The 22,067-nt window shown below is 37.0% G+C and overlaps 1 protein-coding gene across 1 annotated transcript in view; it reads left to right on the top strand.

Moving 5' to 3' along the window:
• Window positions 1-22,067, top strand: part of LOC126470243 (pre-mRNA-splicing factor 38B-like) — an 88,040-nt gene that overhangs the window by 52,670 nt on the left and 13,303 nt on the right. The window contains 4 exon segments of the mRNA XM_050097952.1: window positions 468-528; window positions 5,296-5,415; window positions 16,302-16,690; window positions 21,384-21,713. Of these exon segments, the coding sequence (XP_049953909.1) occupies window positions 468-528; window positions 5,296-5,415; window positions 16,302-16,690; window positions 21,384-21,713 (900 nt within the window).

Raw genomic sequence — 22,067 nt, 5'->3', positions numbered from 1 at the left:
GTTTCTGTGCTCGCAGTCGTTCCCTATTGATACCCATTTGCGTTTGTTCCGTTTTATGTGTAGGAGTGCCTTTGCCAAAATTAGGATAAGAAGCTCCATGAACAGAAAGTAGTTCACAGATCTTGGAGCCTCAGAACAGTATATTAAACAGAAACTAAAAGTCAAGAAATTAGATATATAAATGATAATAGAAACTCTAAACAGTTAAGAATTAAATGAAGGAAAAGAAGTTGATGTATGGCAGAAAGAATTCAATTTTATCATTATACAGAAGCTTGCATGTTGATTTAACCCACAATTGTGTGTCTTCAGTTAGACTAATGGAAAAAAAATTATTTCCTCAACTGTCCCCACCTGTTCCCACCTTTGAGGAAGTAAAAAGTATTTTTAAGGATACAAAGTAAATAATTTACTTAAAACAGATTTTTATTTTCATGACTGACTCATATTTATATGGCAATTTTTAGGTATACTCAGCCTCCACAAGATTTGTGGGACTGGTATGACCCTTATTTGGAAGATCCAGAGGTATGTTTTCCAAGTGACTGACATTAATACAAACATTTCAGATATTACTCTGAAATTGTAGTTATCATTGTTTTGTGGCATTAAGATTTGTAGTGACACCTGATTGTAATGGCTTCACCAGGCAAAACACAGTTAATTTTAAGAGCATATTTTAAGCAATGTAAATTTCCTGAGTGTAAAAGTATTCTTTTACATTTTGTTGCAATCATAGTGATTGATAGTACTTTTTCCTTCAGAGTTAGCTATTTCTTTATACATACTGTAAAAAAGTCTCAATATATGGGGTAAGTAAAGTTCTGATTGTATTTATATCTGTGATGTAGTTTTGGGAGTTTTTATTCACAAACCTTAATATTACTGTATCATTTGTGCATTCACGGAAGGAAAAGACGAGGCATAATTTCCAAGGGTCAATTAAGAAGCATTACTTAACTTCAGTACTGCAGATGCACAGCCCACGAACACAGTGCGTAAGGATATTACAGGCGTTTAGAAATTTAATGAAACAAATACCAGACATAGTAGTTAAAAAGTTCATTTTAAAACTTACTTTTTAATTTACAAAAAGTGATTTTATGCTAAACTGAATGTAGTACTGTGGTAGATCCTCCTTTGAGCTTAGTGCATATAGATATGAGGGTGTGTGAAACTTTCACCACACAAAAAAACCATTGGTAGCAGATAAAATATTTTGGTGTGCTATTCTTCATTGTTTATTTTGTACCAACTTTAGACACTTCTTTTGGTCAGTTGGTGTTTTGTTTCCCAAGTATCCGAGAAAGATTCTCTTGCCAGTATTTTTACCTAATTAACTCCAATCTTTTTATGGTATGTATGTTCTTCTGAAAACCTGATTTTAGATATCCAATAACACTTCATATGTTCAAGTGGAAGTCGTGGGTATTTAATACTAGAGTGTGGAAATGACCCACTAAAATGATGGGACCATAATTACAAGATACCAATGTTCCCATTAAAATGTAATGTTTATGGAACTATTAAATATGGTTACTGTTCCATTGATCATATGTAGTTCCACTGGCTTTATATTCAATTCCAGATTTAAATATAGATATACTCATTCTGGGTTTATTACATCTGACCAGACGAGACTAAGACCAATTTTAGTAAATGAGATCCCAGGTATGGTATAAAAGCAGTGAAACATCTAGGTCAGAAAAGGTACAGTGCATTTAGTGAAGACATGATTATTATTTTAAGATGGTCTGAAAACAAAATTTTGTTTTTTTACCCTGTTTGTAATGTGATTTTTTTAAATTTTTTTTTTACTAACATTCATAATTTGTAAGGTCAGAGATGGTACTGTAAGAAAATTCTTTGCCTGGAAGCTACTTTCAGATGTAAGATGCATTCACTGTAAATTAGAACTGCTTTGCATAGGAGAGCTTGTCAGAGGTTTACAAAAAGTTTGAAGATATGATGAAAGCCAAAATGTTGTTTAGTTAGTAGACCTCTCTGTCAGAATGGTGAATCTAATACAGGATTCCAAACAACTGAAACACCTGTCAACTGAATGTAATCAGGGCTTCTTTAAAACCAACAGGACAGCAAAACTCCTATTGTCTTTTGCTCTGAAGAAATCAGTACACTTGTGAAAACTTCTTCAGTGGAGATGCTGTGACTTTGCTGTCAGCATGTACCTGTTTGCTAGCTTCAGTTAGCGATACACGAAATTACTTGACAGTGCCTACTTTGTTCAGATATTCAGTTGTTAATTGGGAAAGCTTTGGAATCAATGAAAAAATCTGTGTAGATTTTGTATGTAGTTTGGTAATTACTCATTGTTAAAATCATGAGCATGCTTGCAGCACAGGTCATTTTCTGGTGGCTGTGATGCAGTCAAACTTGGTAGATGAGAACTGGTATATTACAGTTGTAACTCCCACCATTTTTTAGACCTGGTGAGTATTTAATAAATAAGACAGCAAATGCTGTGTGTTGTTGGAAAAACATAACATAATGTGTTGCTCAAAAAGTAAAATCTGCCAAGCCTCATTATATTGCTTCTCATAAAGAATTAAATGTTCTATACCCACTGTTACACATGTCTGATAAGGAAACAACAATGTATTTTTTTCATACATATCACGTACAGTGCAAATGCGATACCTCATACCATATCCTTGGTTCTCTGAAAGGTTTGTAAATTGCAGATGATTTTCTGTTGTCAAAAAGGCTGTTGGTTGTGTACTACTAGTATTACTGCTGCTGCTGCTGCTACTGCTACTACTACTTCTTTGTTTAGGTATAGACACCTTGCAGAGAAGACATAAAAACACACAGAACTGCTCTGATGTGACATTTTGTGATTTAACTGTACAACTTAAGTAGGAATACAAGAAGTGGAATTTGCCAGGAATTTTAATGTACTTCACTGCAATCTCTCAGACTTAATGAATTGCTCTTTTTTTTACACACAGGGTGATTCAGTAAAAAGTTACTGTAGCACAGCATAATATGTACTCAGAGTGTAGCTAAAAATGATGTTTTCTCTCTTTGCATAAAGATTGTGATGCATCAGTTGTATAAAAAATGTGACCATGAAATAAGAAATTTTGAAGTATTCTCTGTGTGTCCAATGATTGCATCCATATGCATGCTGTGGAAGGAATAAGAAAACTTACTGCTCTTGTCGCCTGACTGACAGGTGGGTCACAGAAGTGGAAGCAATTGTGTTCCAAAACATAGACTAGAGCACCTCACTACCTCATTCCCACAGAAACTATTAGTGATCATGAGTTTATTGAATCGCCTTGTACACGCCATCATGATTATTTTCAAAGTTTGTTGCCTTTTTCTGAATTCATAATCTATAACATATTTTATTAGGGCTGTGGATATAGGTTTATGTTGACCAAGTTTACATGAGAGGCAGCTTCTGGAAGACAAAAACTGAATTTCAGAAACCATTTTTCACTGTCGCGTTTACATGTTAATGCATTGATTTTACATTCATCAGCTGTTTTACGTGCATGACCTCTGGAAATCAGTTTTTCCAGTTTTTGATTTAGTCAGCGCAATGGCTGTTTTTCCCTTCAGTTAAATATTGGAGGTAGACAACTTCATGCTCAAATCAGTGTTTACATGTTTCCATCACTGCACAAAAAGTCACTCCATCCAAATTAGCCAAAAAATTTTGAAAACAAGATATAATTTGCTGACTCCAGCACATTTCAAAATGGTTGTGCATTTACGTGGGAGGAAAAAATCAAATCTGGAAGAGGATGTCCAGCAGTTAGAACTGCATTTCCAGAATCAGTATTGTGCTGTGACAAACCAGAAACGATATTGGGAAATCTCTTTATGAAATTCGGTTTCGGTAGCCTCATGTAAACGTAGTGATCCATACACTTCGACTCACATGCAGCATACTTGCTTCATGTTAACTTATAGCTGCTTGTTGGATCCTTTAATAGGTTTTGTATTCTTTATTCCATATTTTGTAAATGTAGTGACAATTTACATGATTAATTTAGTGCTTTTTAGTGACTTCCAGTCTATTAACTTTTTTTTTTTTTTTTTTTTTTTTTTTTTTTTTTTTTTTTTTTAGAAACTTGTCTTTAGGAAGATGTAAATATGGTAGAAGATGTTTTCTTTTGTAATGCTTGAGAGCATTAAACAAGCAGCAGATTTCATTGAACTGCCTTTAGGGATTGTTTTTATGTATTCTTCTTATGATATGTTGTTTTTACAGTATTAATGCACAGATCTTTTTCATCAGTTGTGTGTTTTTGAATGCCCTTTTTTGATAAAGTGGTTAGTAAATGTATCTTCCTAATATGAAGCAATTGTTGCAAGATGAATTATAAGTTTAATAGTTATTCTTAAGTTTTTTGTCTTACCTGTCTTCATTTCTTGTCTTGTATGTTTTCATGTTATCTGCATTTAATGTAATAACAAATTCCATGTTCCAACAGGACCGAAGTCCAGCTTCATCCTAAGAATTACGGAGTGCAACTTTTGTGCTTCAAACCTTGTTTAACTGCAAGTACTAAGTTGTATATTGTTCTTGATGAATCTTTAGAAATATAAACAGTTGAGTTGATTATGGTGTACTTGTGTGTTACATATCAGTCACCAGTTAAATTTGTTGAAACTATATAACTATCTGGCAAATAAAATATTCATTTAGTCAATTACTCATGATCATGATCACCTTTAAGACATGTTAAGGGACACACAATTGAATATTTTTTGGAGTTCCAGTCACTTACTAGCAATTTTGTACAGTATACTTTGGTAGCTTATTTGCATTGTTTCATATATTTCTTTCTTCTCACTCAGTTTATTTCATTGCTTGATGGTACAGATTTTCTCAAGTACTTCAACAAGAAAAACATGAATGAATAAAATGTATGTTAATATAACTGACTTGAAAGCTATGTAACATATATGCATATACAAGTCTCCCAAAACTACACCTCAGACTTCTAGCAGGTAATATTCATATCTAGCTTCATCTATGAATGAATCATATCAATTGTGTAAAGCGGTTCTGAACTCAAGCATTTAGTTTTTAGAGGGACAGATTTTCACTTTCATTTTCTACTTTAACCTTGTGAAACAGCTGTAAAATTCCATATGCTAGATAACTGTATTCCTTGTTAGAAGCTGAGGTCCTAACTTACACCTTTGAAATAACCTGTTTCTCACTTACAAAGTGAAACAACCATTTTTAAATGATACTTTCACTTGTGTTGTCTTCTCAAGGAAAGCCAAATAACGTTGTGTGTTGTATGTTTTCAGGAAATGGATGTCAAAGCTGGTGGTGGCCAAGTTATGACTATTGGTGACATGCTGAGAGCATTCCTGACAAAACTGGAGTGGTTTTCAACCCTTTTTCCTAGAATACCTGTACCTATTCAGGTATTAGTCAGTTTTTAGCAAAAATTCTTGCCAAATCTAATACTAGATTTTAATAAATTGTCATTCTTTCCGTAATTAAAGTGAGTGTACCACAATCTTTAGTGTTTGTTCTGTGGATAAATACATGCTCTTTTTGAAGATTTAATGATGAATTTCGCCTTACCAGGTGGAATTTGAAATTTATGTGCAACTGGACATACTTAAATGTAATAGTCCAACTTTCTGAAAATTAAAAATTTAAGAAAGACAAATGAGCAGTCACAATACTGATTCAGTATTCTTTTAGTTTTGTACTCAAGAAATTTGATTTCCAAACAGCTACTTTCGGTGTATAGTAGTGTGATGATTCATATCTTGGAGCAGAGGTGTACGTGACGTCTCTGTCAGGGAAATCCTTGCCGCATCTAGAAATAAACTTTCCTGCAGGCAAAAGGGGAATGGGCTATACAAGAGGAGCGGAGTAAAGCCAAACGAGTGAACGCCAGTCGCCATCTGATTATGTTGTTGGTTGGGTTTGTGAATGATCAGCATTGTTATAATTACTAGGGATATCCATAGATTCAGACTACCAGAGTGGAAATAAACGACTTAACAGGAACAACAGGTAAGGAAGATTACGTATTATCTTCTCGGTGTATCGAAGAAAATGAAATTTTGTCAGAAAATTTTTGGCCAGATCGCTACACTAGTAAGGGCCAGTTGTACAGTCCCCATCTAGCAGCCGCTTAAGTTCTATTCTGGAAGTAGAGCGGAAAATGGTTTGTACAAACATTGGAGAATAATCAGGGACAACTAAACCAGTGATTCTGGCAGGGTTATTGAAGTTAACCGGCGAATAAGGTTTGACAAACGCAGGAATAGTTCCAGAATTAGTCATGACAAGATTGGTTATTAGGACTAGGAAGGCAAAGAAACGGGGACATCACACAAATTAGGGATGACGATTCCAAATTTATATAAAAATCTTGTACTACTACTTTTCGATCTCGTGCTGGAGAAACTGGAGCGTATGAATGAAATGTGAAACTGTTTTCTAACAGAAAGCTTTTTGCTTGTAGTAGGCCTAATAGGCATTTTTTGTTGGTCTTCGTGAATTATATTCTGTCATGTTATAAAAATGACCATTTGTGCCAAAACAGTATTGTTTATTTGGTTCATGTTTTTTCTGCAGTGTTAGAAAGGCCCATTTTGTTTTATCTAGCAGACAGTGACAAAATAGATGTAGTCAGATCAAGAAACCACGAGTCTTGGGTACTATTTGTATTAACAGCTTACGCAGTATTAGATAACGATATTTCGATTTTTCATGTAGCAAAATGTTTGACGAACTGTGATGAGGTAATAGATTCTTTCGCAGAAAGGAAAGCTTGCCATGTAAAGCTGTTGCAAGATTAGAGTGAAAACAATGCTAGGCGCTAAGGATTGAAGAAATGTGTACTGTATTGCCTGTCTCTTGTCTTTACTGGTTTTATGTATCCTATATTTAATTTAATGTCACCCAAAACAGGGAGTTATTAGCTAACAGGCAATAAAGAGTGCAAATTTTCTGAGGAGTTCTTGTTCTCCCAATTACAAATTATCCCATCCAGTATTAATGGTGAAGTTTTTTCTTTTTTAAAGATGGGCAGGATGTCAAACCGAGCAACTGGGAGCAGGAGAGGCACCACAGGACATTTTAATTTCCACTGTCCTGAATATAGTTTGATGGCATCCAGTAAAAAATATACACTTTTCAATTCCACAGAGCGAAATACAGTGACGTGTGATAAAAGAATTCTGTGTGAAGAGGGGTGGCACTGCACTCTGGCACACTTAAGACCAAATAACATGTCTGACATTTCCTCAAACATCAGAATGATGTGCACTACAAAATGAATACAGGGTGTTACAAAAAGGTACGGCCAAACTTTCTGGAAACATTCCTCACACACAAAGAAAGAAAATATGTTATGTGGACATGTGTCCAGAAATGCTTACTTTCCATGTTAGGGCTCATTTTATTACTTCTCTTCAAATCACACTAATCATGGAATGGAAACACGCAGCAACAGAACGTACCAGCGTGACTTCAAACACTTTGTTACAGGAAATGTTCAAAATGTCCTCCGTTAGTAGGATACATGCATCCACCCTCCGTCGCATGGAATCCCTGATGCGCTGATGCAGCCCTGGAGAATGGCGTATTGTATCACAGCCGTCCACAATACGAGCACAAAGAGTCTCTACATTTGGTACTGGGGTTGCGTAGACAAGAGCTTTGAAATGCCCCCATAAATGAAAGTCAAGAGGGTTGAGGTCAGGAGAGCGTGGAGGCCATGGAATTGGTCCGCCTCTACCAATCCATCGGTCACCGAATCTGTTGTTGAGAAGCGTACGAACACTTCGACTGAAATGTGCAGGAGCTCCATCGTGCATGAACCAGATGTTGTGTTGTACTTGTAAAGGCACATGTTCTAGCAGCACAGGTAGAGTATCCCGTATGAAATCATGATAACGTGCTCCATTGAGCATAGGTGGAAGAACATGGGGCCCAATCAAGACATCACCAACAATGCCTGCCCAAACGTTCACAGGAAATCTGTGTTGATGATGTGATTGTACAATTGCGTGCGGATTCTCGTCAGCCCACACATGTTGATTGTGAAATTTTACAATTTGATCATGTTGGAATGAAGCCTCATCCGTAAAGAGAACATTTAGAACATTTGCACTGAAATGAGGATTGACACATTGTTGGATGAACCATTCGCAGAAGTGTACCTGTGGAGGCCAATCAGCTGTTGATAGTGCCTGCACACGCTGTACATGGTATGGAAACAACTGGTTCTCCCGTAGCACTCTCCATACAGTGACGTGGTCAGCGTTACCTTGTACAGCAGCAGCTTCTCTGATGCTGACATTAGGGTTATCGTCATCTGTACGAAGAATTGCCTCATCCATTGCAGGTGTCCTCGTCGTTCTAGGTCTTCCCCAGTCCCGAGTCATAGACTGGAATGTTCCGTGCTCCCTAAGACACCAATCAATTGCTTCAAACGTCTTCCTGTCGGGACACCTTCATTCTGGAAATCTGTCTCGATACAAAAGTACGGCGCCACGGCTATTGCCCCGTGCTAATCCATACATCAAATGGGCATCTGCCAACTCCGCATTTGTAAACATTACACCGACTGCAAAACCATGTTCTTGATGAGCACTAACCTGTTGATGCTACGTACTGATGTGCTTGATGCTAGTACTGTAGAGCAATGAGTCGCATGTCAACACAAGCACCGAAGTCAACATTACCTTCCTTCAATTGGGCCAACTGGCGGAGAATCGAGGAAATACAGTACATACTGATGAAACTAAAATGAGCTCTAACATGGAAATTAAGCATTTCCGGACACATGTCCACATAACATCTTTTCTTTATTTGTGTGTGAGGAATATTTCCTGAAAGTTTGGCCGTACCTTTTTGTAACACCCTGTATACGTTTGAAAATTCGATTTTTAAAAATTTTTGATGTCATGTCTCAGACGCTTGGGGGAGGGGGGGGGGGGGGGGGGTGGCAGCGGGCGCCACTATCTTAGTATTGTCCTGGTTCGGAAATATCGTAGATCTGGGGCTGATGCGCAGAGCAGTCTGAGTTATAGTGGGGAAGTGTGTAGTGTCCACGTGACCCTTGTTTCATTTAGTCAGTTTTCTGTTTCCTCTTTGTTTACTACTCTCATGTGAAATGAAAACAAAATGGATTTCTGTGGCCGGGAGCTGTCAAGTGAATTAAAATACATTCACATAATTACAGAATGCTAATATATGTTATTAGTTTCAGATTTTATTTTATTTCCTCTTTTCTAACAGCCATGCATTAATCGCCTTGTAGAACAATGAAGTTATTTTTGTCGGTTTGCTAAAGAAGTTTGGTTTTTATTAATCTTTTATGCTGAGGCAGTCAATGTGTTTGAAACAAAGTGTTTAGTTCCACGCTATCGGCTAATTTCAATTGATTGGTGCATTTCAAGTGCACGTTTTCATCTTGTAGCACGTATGGCATTATGCCATAATAAAGAATAAAAAATGAGTTAATACAGTACCGGTACTCCAAGAAAATTTACCGCCTGAAACCCACATTGAAAAGCTTAATATCAGGTCGAGGCCTACTTCATTGGGAATCTGGACATACGAATGTGCTCTTTAAGTATGCACTTTAAATGTGCCATTTTAGTATGGTTCACGAAATGCCGATGGTCTTGGAGTATCCTCTGAATTTTTTTTTTTAATGACGTAATGTAAGATCTTTTAATGTTTTACACGTACGAACATACAGACTTCCTGTGTCATAGCAGCTGCCAAAGCACAGTGGCGCCTGTTATCTGGCTCTCTCTGACAACTACTGAAATGAACCTATTTCTAACAGGTTGCGGAAAAATATTGCGAATGGTGGTTTGAAAAGTGTTATTTTCATAGTAAATTTCCTTTTACACAAGTCTAACTATGTGCGAGAATGTACGATGAATTTCTTAAATCACAGAGCGTTCGATGACGAGCCATTAAGAAGTATTTTGAGCCCAGAAGATCAGACATTCATGTTGTTATTAAGAGCAAATTGATGTAGTGCTATGGGAAGCTCTCTCTCCTCTGTGGTAGCTAATTTATTTGTGGAAAACTTTGAGGACAAGTCACTGTACTCGGCTAAAAATTTTAGTGGCCCATTTATGTGATATACCTTAAAGTGTAACACGTGCAAAAAATAGCAACCTCATATGTGAAAGCTGAGCTTCTCTTGCAGCTTATTAACCCTAGAGGCCAATATTATATGTGAAAGCTTTGCTTTTCTTGTAGCAACACTATGTATATTAATTTAAAACATTAACTTTTCCTGTTTGTGTATCCGCGCTGCGTAACAGTGATGTTACTAGCTGGCTACATCGCGTGTCCTGTGGTCTGAATATCTGCTGTCATCAGCTGGCGGGATCACGTGTCATGAACTATGACTGGCTTACAAAAGCACATCGCAGTCTCAATTACAATTGTTCGGAAAGTAACATGCGATGTTTGGTGGAATTCAAATTTATACTTTCGTAATACGAAAATATGTAGCGTAAATGTTGCTGCACATCAAAAATCTTTCCAAAAGGAGTTTTCTTCCGTGAGTTTTGTTATCTAAAGTGCCGGGAAATTCTACGCCCGTGTATAAAAACATAACCATTCAAAGGATTGATAAGTTTTACAGTTCCGAGAGAAAATATACTGTCACTTAATAACACGGAAAAAATGTATTTTTAACTGGGAAATCCGGGAAATTTTTTTCCTTGTCTGCGAATACACCCTGTTAATGATGTGAAGAGATTAAACTTTTCGAATTCACTCCAGTGGCTAATTGTGGTATCTTCTTCTTCAGGAGAATGTTATTGAAGCTAATCACTTCAAAATTTACTTAATGACATGGGTATTTCATCGATTTGGAATAACTTCAGAAAATATTAGTTGCAATAATGGCAGGAAATCAGAGCAGTGTTGCTGAAAGAACTATTAAGAAGGGAATGCTGCTCAGTTTTAAAACTTGGAAGTTCCCATTGATGGAAAGGAAAAGTTTTTTCCAATAGAAGCGTGATAAGCCAGGTGTGTTGTTGTGGAGATATAAAGTGACAGAAGGTAGTGCAAACAACTTCAAAAAGTAACATGATTGACTAATGGAAGTGAAGCATTAAAGACAAAAGTGTTTTATCTATTCAGTTGTGGGAGATTGCCACTTGGTGAATGGCAGCAATCATGGGATTATTGGCTTTAATAAAAAAAAAAATATATTCTATAGTGGGAAGTGGTTAGGGTAAGAAAGAGAGCAGAAATTCATATATAATGAATATGCATTCAGCACCAGTACAATGCGCAGTCTAAATGCAACCGACTTCAGTGCCCAAATGTATAAACTTCGCAGTACAGGCGGTGGAATTCAAATTGGCTTGTTTCCTTCAGTCAGATCGGCTGACATTCCCAAGTGCAAAACATGGATGGTGAGAAATTTTTTTAATTCAGTAGAAGAAAGGAGTAGTTTTTGGTGTCCCGAGGATGAAAAACAATAACGGGGATATATATCAGAATCATCAGTTTGAAGTTACTACTGTATTGGAAATCTCAGTTTCAGACAACTTAAAAATTTAGTAATAATTTATTCAATGTTACCTTATATTACAGTACGCATGTTCTGTGGCTATCTAGCCATTTTAGCCTTATGTCTATATCTAGAGCCATATGTCATTTTCAACATAGGCAAAATCTATATAGGAAATTTTGGGCGTAGGTTATAACCTCAAGTAAGCGTGTGTGTGTGAGTGAGAAATGTTATGTATGTCCAGTTTGATGTTTTTAAGTTTCTGTCGTGGATCCTTTTTCGGTTGTAGTAGGTAGGCGTTAGCTGTCGATGAATTACTGTTTACTGGCATTTTTATGCCAGTGGTGATTCTGTTGTATGAGGTGGTGTGCAGATTTGGTGTATATGTTTCCACTTTTCAGTACTTTAGGTATTCAGAATATCTTATTTTGAAAATTGTGTTTGTCTTTCATACTTATGCTAAATGATAGTCATTGACAGTTAATTAACATATGTCTGTTTTGCTGACTTTATTTGAAGTTGTGCAGTGTGTGTGTAATTTTTCTTTTCAATGTCACCGCAAATCGTGACAAGTATATAATAGAACATTTCTCTCTTCATCTCAAATATGTTAGTTGGTAAATAGCAGATGTGTTGTTGTGTTTGTCTGTGCTTGTGTTGGTTGTCCTTAGTTTTCTCTGCGTTGAGTTGTCTGTCCTGTAGGCTATTTTTAGCCCTTGTTTTTTTGAGTATGTTGCGTATTCTGTGGGCTGCTTTGTTGTTGTAGGTGATAGTGAACCACTTGTTTGTTGTTGTGGGTATTTCTTGTTCACGTGTGCTCATGAGTGTGTTGTGTGTGTTTGTAAGTTGATGAGAAGGCTTTTGTTTTTGTGTGTTGGGTGTACTGTTTAATTTTGCGGTTCAGTTTATCCATAGTGTTCGTATCATATCCATTCTCTACAGCTATTTGTCTGATTGTCTGTAATTCGCTGTTATTGTTGTTTTCAGCGAGTGGAGTGTTGGTAAGTTAGTGCAGCATATATTGGAAACCGGCTAGTTTGTGTGCAATTGGATGATAAAAATGTTTGTGAATGGCTGTGCTGGTGGTGGTCTCTTTCCAGAATATGGAGAATTGGTGGTGATTGTTGTGTCTGTATGTTGTGAGGTCAAGGAAAATTAACATTTTGTCATTTTCAGTTTCTATGGTGAATTTTATTTTTGGGTGGACTTTGTTTAAATCACTGTGTCATCTACATAATGATACCAATACATTATCCGGTATTGTTTGGATCTTACTATTGTTTCAAAGCCGAAACTGAAGCAAGAAATTAGATACTTAAAAAGAAGCAGGAACTCAATGTTGAACTATTCAGAATTCACCTGGAACTAGGAAATCACACCACAGTCTCTGAAATATTTAATGATATCATGAATACAGTCAAACAAAATACAGAAAAACAAATAAAAATAAAATGGAATAAACAACTACAAAAACTAAACACACTTTTAAAACAAAATGAAGTCATTATACATAAAAATAAAAAACAAACAAATCACACATTCTACAAACGTCTGGTCAACCTTACTGACATACAACTAACCAACCAAGAAATAAATTTTCTAAAAAAAGGCACAAAATACAATGTCAACACACACATTACACACAAGACAATGGAGAATCTTATCAGATAAAGTGAGTATGTCAGAAAACAAGAAGAAAGAAATAGTAACCCAAACATCACTGCAGGTCGGACAAGAGAATTAGTCGTAGAAGAAATAAGATACATAATAAAGGAAAACAAAAACAACATATTGACAGGAACAAAAACTGAAGAAGAAAAAACCTCCAGAAAAATAAAGAACAAACTTAAAAACAAAGTTACACTCATTACGAGATCAAACAAGAGCAGCACCTGATAATAATAAAACAGGATGAATACAAGGATAGAACCTTAAAATTTCTGGAAGACAACAACATAACAAAGCTAACCAGCAACCCAACATAAAGATACCAGAAAAACACACAAACAATTCTAAAAACAAAAACCCTCGCGTCTATTCACAAAACAGAAAGCAAAATGGCTGAAAGAAAAAAAGAAAAGAAAGAAAGACTCCCCAAGCACCCACACTGAACAGCTTACTAAAGCTCCACAAGGAGGGTATTCTGATACATTCTGTTGCCAATTTCAGAAGTGCACCCGCATATCACTTACCCAGAGAAATGTACACATACTTACAGAAACATTACATACACACAAATAACAGAAGCATACACAACATCAAAGGGCTGATACAAAAAATCTAAGATATCAACATACCCACAACAACCATACTCAAATCATTTGATGTCACATCCATGTACACCAAGATCCCCACCACAGAAACCATCAACATCATCAGACAACAATTAGAACAACAAGCAGAAATTCCCAAACCCCACATAAAAGAAATAGCTAGCATTCTAAAATGAATCACAGAGCAAAACTGTTTCTCATTTGACAATGAGTTCTACCCACAAGAAGACGGGATCCAATGGGGTCACCAGTCAATGGTTTCCTAGCCAACATTTTTCTCAATCAAATTGAAAATAAAAAATTTGAAATGGTAGTAACAATACTGGATAATATATTGGTATCATTATGTAGATGACATGATATGCCTTCTAGATTAAACACCCAGTCACATCCAACAACTCCACAATGATATAGACAAAGTCTACCCAAAAATAAAATTCACCGTAGAAACTTAAAATGACAGAATGTTACATTTTCTTGCCCTCACAATATAGAGATACAACAGCCAACTCCAATTCTCCATATTCAGGAAAGTGACCACCACCAGCACAGCCATTCAAAAACATTCTAATCATCCAATTGCGCACAAACTAGTTTGGTGTCCAATATAAGCTGCACAGACTGAACAACACTCAACTCACTGAAAACAACTGTAACAGTGAATTACAGACAGGCAAATAGCTGTAGAGGATGGATATGATACAAACACTATAGATAAACTGAACCAAAAAATTAAAAAGGACACTCAAAAAACAGAAGCCTTCTCATCAACTTACAAAGACACATAACACACTCATGAGCACACATGAACAAGAAACACCCACGACAGCAAACAAGTGGTTCACTATCACCTACAACAACAAAGAAGCCCACAGAATAGGCAAAATACTCAAAAGACAAGGGCTAAAAATAGCCTACAGAACAGACAACTCAACACAGAGAAAACTAAGGCAACCAACACAAGCACAGACAAACGCAACAACACATCTGGTATTTACCAACTAAGATGTCAGGACTGTAAATCAGTTTACATAGGACAGACAAGCAGAAACTTTAGTACCAGATACACAGAACACAGAAGAGCATTAAAAAGTAACAGCTGTCATTCCACATTTTCTGAACGTCTTATGGACAAGAAACATAGCCCAACATACATCAATACTGACTTGAAAATTCTCAAATGCAGCAACAGCCCCCTACAAAAACTAATAATTGAGAAGAAAACTACCAAATACAAAAAGCTGTAGTTGAAGAAAAACAAGTAATAAATGAATACACAGTTCTCTGCAATGGAACTCTGTTCTCTGCCCTCAAAGAATTATTAGATAATACCAACCTATAGAACCCCCCCACCCACCCACCTCCTCCATTACCCTGCACACAAATAGACATAACACACACACACAAAACTAAATAAGATTAATAATAATAATAATAATAATGAAAAATCTTCAAACCTACCATCCCCCCTCTCCCCCTCCCTCCCCCACTCTCCCTCCCTCCCTCCCCCCACTCTCCCTCCCTCCCTCCCCCCACTCTCCCTCCCTCCCTCCCCCACCCTCCCTCCCTCCCCCACTCTCCCTCCCTCCCCCACTCTCCCTCTCCCTCCCCCCTCTCCCTCTCTCCCTCCCCATCCCTCTCCCCCTCCCCCCCTCCCTCCCACTCCCGTTCTCCCCCCTCCCTCCCTCTATCTTTCACACACACATACACACGAAAATAGGCACAATAAAAACATAATACCTAAGGATACCACACCATGTAGTAAAAAGGTGGTTACCCAACATAAAATCAGACCCGAAAGGAAAACCATAAAATAATCCATGTTGCTACTACAAGGACCTTGAACTCTGTGTCTGTTGAATGCTTCCAGTTTTGTGATGGAAAGTGACATTAATGCCAGACACAATGTATAGACTTTTAAAGTACATACTTTGAAAACTATTAATTGCATTCAAACCTGATTTTACTAAAAGTGTTTATTGCAGAATAATTCCAGTATGTTTAGGCAGATCCTATATTGTGAGATTATCAACAGCTGCATATCCTTCTTCACGAAGTTTCTTTCCTCTTACAAAAGAGCTATTTTCTTCCAAGACACAACTGTCATTCAAGTAAGACAGTGTTCTGATAGCTAGGACATAAGTTTTTGTGTACTTGCTGTAATGGTATATGTCAGAGAGATCAGAGGATAATGTATTTGTGTTTTATTAAAAACGTGCTATGGTTCCTTACATAAGGAATTACATTTTTGCTGGTAAAGTCAACAAACCAATTCCACCTTTCTATAATTATTTTCATATATTTTCCCACTGATTTATGTCCTTGTCTTTCCCAATATTTTTTCTGCTTCTTCGGTTTAAAAGTCATACCAATATTTCCTGTAAAATGGCAAATAGTGTCCACTATTTTTGATACACCATCATAATTGAGCAGTAGGCTGTGCCATAATTGGCTCAAATGTTTCTACTAGCCATATTCAGTACTTGATGTGTTATTCCACATAACATTATTTTTGTTGCAGCAAAAACTTGAAAAAAAGATGTTAGAAAGATTTCCTCCTGTAGTATCACCCTCACGGCCACTGAAGCAATCACTACCACCACTGCAGTCAAGCAAAGAGGCAAGACATATCCCTGATGATGAAGTGTCTTTTGGGGAAGCAGAACGATTTTCAAGGCTCAGGAGGACGGATGCACCTCCACCAAGAGAGAGGCGGCAATCACCAGATAGAGCCAGAAGCAAAGAAAGGGAGAGAGATAGGAGAAGAGCTTACAGTTCTGAGAGGCGAAATAGCAGAGAAAAACATCACAGAAATAGCAGAGAAAGGAGAAGCTCGTACAGCCGTGAGAGGAGTCCTTTGCGCCATCGAGAAAGAACACATGTACATAGAACAAAAAATGGCAGGGAAACGTAAGTATTTAACAATTTCTGCTTGTCTTAATATACTTTTGAAAGTAGTGATGATGATTTGTAGTTATACTTTACATTTAATATGTTTGGGAATACTATTTTAAATTCAGGTACAAATTACTTGATTATGTTGTTATAATTGTAAGCCATCAAAATACAGTGGAAAGTGCAAAAGTTGTTCATATAAAGTGGATTGAAGCTTGTTTACATGATGCAGCCATCTTTATTTGACCTTCCTTGTTTTTTACTACACAATTCCAGTCAAGTATTATGATGGTTCTGTTGTATCCATGAGTGGTGAGTACTCAACAAGGTGTATTGCTACACACTTAAGTGATAGGGCGAGTGCTGCCACTGAGACAGAGATCAGCAAAGTGTATGGGTGAATCTGGTTTCTGGAGTGCTGAGTAGTAAAAATCTCTGAATAGTCCAGTTCCAAGCGTAGTCAAAGTCCGGATGACAGCGAGCCAAATGTTGTGGTGTTGATATATCCGCAGTAGTAAAGTCCAAGATGAGACTGCTGGAGTGAGGTGCCACATGTGCTTATAAAATTCATAGTTCCACAGCTAAATCAGTTACTTTCTGTAACACTAAATATTAGATTATCACTTTAATTTTCATTATACATGAGCATACTCAGTTGTTGTGGTGATTCTTGCTAAATCAGTCATAGAAAATATGGAAAATTGATAACTGAAAGAAATTCTAATTCTAAGTGCATTCCAATGTTTGTCGAGCTCATTAGTGCCATTACGTTGTGACAAAGCTGTATAGAATCCATGTTTCCTGAGGTGCATGGCAAGGCCACTTGCTTGTTTCCCTGCACTGAGCCAGTGCTGGGCCATGTGGTGGCGAGTGAGAAGACTGTTGGCCCCATGTGGAAAAAAAGTGATAGAGAACAGAGGGTTATTTTTCACTTTATCGTTAATGTGAAATTTTCCTGTCAGTACTAATAATGTATTGCAGTATGAAAGTTTGCTGGTGCCAGGAAAAAGAGTTGGTTAACCCACGTGCAGAAGCCAAAAATCTGTTTGCAAATTTTGCCCTTACAGTGTCGAAGTTCCATAGAGCAAATATGTCTAATTTTGACATTGCCCACATTTTGTTTTACCACACCTGAAACAGGAACCTAGGATTCTGAACACGTTTAATACACCGATCTTTGGCCTAAACATTGTTGGCTTAATTTTAGGATACAAGGGCTGTTCAAACAGTATCCGACTTTATCTTTTATTGCTGAAACCAACAATAGTATCAGGGCGGGCACACACTTATGTTTGTAGGCATACATAGTGCGCATGCCTGATTTTGACAAATGAACACATGTAACTGATAGTCATCAGTTTTTGTGTTGTGAGTAAAATGACAGAAAAAGTGGAACAATGTTATTATCTCAAATTTTATTTTAAGCTTGGCAATTGTCAAGTTGAAATTATATAAAAGATTCAGTGGTACAACCACTTCAAGAATGGTCACTCATTAGTGAAGATTGAATTACATTCAGGTAGACCCTCAACATCCACAAATAAGGCTTGTTGTTATTGATCACATAAGGACGCTGGTGATGCAGGGCAGATGAATCATGATCAGAAAACTTGGAGATGAAGTTAAAATTAGTACTGGTACCATTCATTCTGTTTTAATGAAACCTTGGGACCTCAGGAATATCTCGTCAAAATTTGTGCCAAAGTTGCTGACAACTAAGCCGAAGCAAATTTGTTTGCAGAGCACACAGGATGTGCTGGATACTGTGAACAGTAATCCCAACTTTCTTAACACAGTGATCATTGATGATGAGTCCTGGTTTTATCAGTATGACTGAGAAACAATATTCCAGTCATCACAGAGGATGCATCCAGCACCCCAAGACCCAAAAAATTGAGGCAAGATCACAGCAATGTGAAAGTCATGATGACAATCTTTTTTGATTCCAGTGGTGTTTTCCAACACATGCACGTCCCAGAAGCTAATAATGTCAGTAAGGACTACTACCAAGAGGTTCTGTATCAACTTTGTGAAGCAGTGAGATGCAAACGTCTGGACTTCGGGACAGTAGGCATTTGGCACTGTCACCACAATAACGCACTCACTTATCATCCTCAATTAATTGGGAGTTTTTTGTAACTTGTTTATTAGCCTCCCTATCCCTCTGACCCAGCACGAAGTGAGTTATGGCTTTTCCCTAAACTGGAAAAAAAACTTTGAAAGGGACCAGATTTCAGAACAGAGAAGACATTATGCAGAATTTGGCAGGGCAGCTGTGCACCATACCGGAAGACACTTTCTATCAATGGTTCCAGCAGTAGCAGCAGCGTTGGGAGAGGTGAAGGGGATTACTTCGAAGATGACTAGTGTTGAACAATTGTATCTGAATAAAGATTGATTTTATGAATAAAACTTGGGTACTGCTTGAACAGCTCTCGTACAACCTAGAGTCTTTCAGTGTTTCCTTCACCACTGCCTGAAGTATTCATACCTTCATATTACTCAAAAGTTACTGGTTGAAGAAATTCATTTTCCTGCAATAATGATGCAGTCTTTACTTTTAACTGGTTATACAAATAATGTTTTCTCTGGCGACTTCAGAATTTTTGATATTTTTATGTCACAAATAATACCAAAAATGATGAGTTTTGGGAAGATCTGTAATGTGGTGGATCAATTAAACAACATATTTTTGTAGTACACAAGTAGAAATAAGAAAATCATGAAATTTGGTTTTTACCTTCATTAACACACAAATCAATATCATGCTGCTCACTTTACTTTGCTTCAGTCAGCCTCTCACAACACAGACATGTGACATCATGTTACCTTTTTCTTGCAGTAACACAGACTGCTGAGAATATTTATTTCAATATTTGTTCAGTGTAGGAAACTGCCCCCTCAGTTTTATAACATTTTTGTATGGGAGTGGGAAAAATGCTAAATTGTGTGGCATTTACTAAAAATTGCCAGTTTCATGGTATGTCACTAAAACTCACAGATTATACTGTTTTTCACTTTCTCATTTATGTAAAATTTTCCATTTGCTACTAATTATGTATTGCAACATAGAAGCGTGCTAGTCCCAAGAAAACAATTGTTTAACCCATGTACAGAAACCAAAAATCTTGATGTCAGTTTTACCCTAACAGTATTGAAGTTCCATAGTGCAGATAGGTCTTATTTTGGCAGTGCCCACATTTTGTGTTACCCTGCAGGTTTGTGTGTTTTTTATGGTGTTCGATTGCCTCACTCAATGTCCATTTTTACCCATTTTGTGTCACTAGATTTCCAAATAGTTCTTGTAAAGGCATCATGACTGATGTGTTTCACATTCTGTAACTTGTTTGGTTATATAGGGCAATCAGTTATGAACAGTTAAGTGCAACAGACCACAATTTAACTGATGTGTAACTGTTTAGCCACAACTTTTATTTGTGTTAATGCCATGAATTCATTATTCAGTGGTGTGATGGGCTGGAACCAGAGGTAGAATGATGTTCTAATGATAAATTTTGTTATTTAAAGCCAGGTAACCGAGTTGGGTGATATTGTGATCATCCTAGCTGAGACTAGTCATAATAATGTTAGAAATAGAGTAATTTATTACGACACTAATTACCTTGACAGTAATTTTGTTCATTTGATATTTACTTGACTCATTGAGAGCTTATGATGACCATAAATAACTCAGTCAGCCAATACTTCTTATTTTGCAAGACTTTCATGCTCTCTAAATTTTTTCTTTGACACTATATTTGCATGTTAAATAGATTATTATATTGGTTGATTCTCTCACCTGCCTCTGTAGTGTTATTGAGGGTGAGGATAATCAGTTTTCATTAACCCTTACACTGTTGTGAACATGTATACTAGTCCTTCTATGCCGTTCCCCAGGTGTTTCAGACATGTATATGCCTGCCACTTGGATTTCCCTACAGTGCTATGTACATTGAATGTATCATAAGCTGTCGACCTCTCGCTGCTGCAGATGAGTTATTTCCATATCTTGGCAAATAAAAAAAGTTTTGAGTATTTATGCCTCATTATGTGCTATCATTTGCAGAAATCCTCGTTTCAGTATCTTGAACTATTCATGAGATATGACAATTTTTATGGCCACACGATTCGCGATGTGCAAGGCTGTGAATGGGTGTGTCACATGCGACTGTCCTTCAGCTATAAAACCCAGTAACTCAAGCATGAAAAGAGATATTATTGTTCTCTCAATTTTAAATAAAATTTCAGTATGTTATCTACATTTCATTTACTGAAATTTATGAGCTCAAATCAACAATACACAAAGCTTGTGCATTGCATTTTTACCTTTGTGAACTCTTTAAAATTCGCTGCATTGTTTTACTTAATTTGATGCAGTGCAGTAAGAATGATGGATAATGAAAAGAAATTCAGTTCTTTATGGAGTGAAGATATCAGGTTGTAAGATGTGCAAAAACATCTCTTTTTTTTTTCAAATAGTTTTTGAAAAATCGGATAAATATTTGATATCAGCCAGAATGCCATCTCTCAGCAGAAACACCAGCATTTGACAAGCAGTACAGCCGTAACAAAGGCCACCTCAGCAAAGAATGCAAAGAGCTCATCTATAGCAGTGAAAGGCTTACTTTGTATGCTGTTTTTGTCTCACATTGAAATCATGCTTCCATCTGTGTGTTCAAACAGTGACTGCTGTTTTTACTTGTTGCAGCCCTGTTCGTCGAAGCTCACCTGACGATTTTGCTGCAGAGCTCAGAAGAGAAAAGGAACGTCAGAAACGGGAGAGAGAAAAAGAGAGGGAAAGGGAAAGAGAACGGGATAAAGAAAAAGACCGACACAGAGATAAAGACAGGGATCGAGAACGGGATAGGGAAAGAGACAGAGAAAAATTGAGGGAAAGGGACCGTTCTCGTGACAGGGCTCATGAACGCTCTAGGGTCTGGGACAGAGAGGATTCCCGAGACAAAGATCGCAGTCGAGATAAGGATAAAGACTTGGATCGTGCTTATGACAAAGAGAGGGATTATTCTCGAGAAACACGGTATGTATATTTCAATATTTCAGTTGTATCTGTTATCCACAAACTTTTTCTTTTCCATTTCCCTGGGGGTGTAACAGAAAGTAGGATAAGTCAACTTCACTCAGATTATAAGGCATTCGGAGAGAAAAGAACAAGCTCTACTTCCCGTATGTAGTTTTGCTAACAGTGAAATGGAAGCTTTGTCTTCTGATTCATATTAACCTTCTAGTGAGTTAACACAGATGTGCTGACACAATAAATATGTATATGTTTCATGTCATCATAGCTGAAGCCACAATTTCATCGAAGAGTAGTAGGAGGTTCCTGCCTGTGGTGAACCAGGAACACCTTTAATGCTCAGTTTCACCCAAAACA

This window comes from Schistocerca serialis, chromosome 3 (genome assembly GCF_023864345.2).
Source record: "Schistocerca serialis cubense isolate TAMUIC-IGC-003099 chromosome 3, iqSchSeri2.2, whole genome shotgun sequence".
NCBI classification, from domain to species: domain Eukaryota; kingdom Metazoa; phylum Arthropoda; class Insecta; order Orthoptera; family Acrididae; genus Schistocerca; species Schistocerca serialis.
The sequence above is the reverse complement of the archived record's forward strand: the minus strand, read 5'-3'. Positions and strand labels throughout refer to the sequence as shown.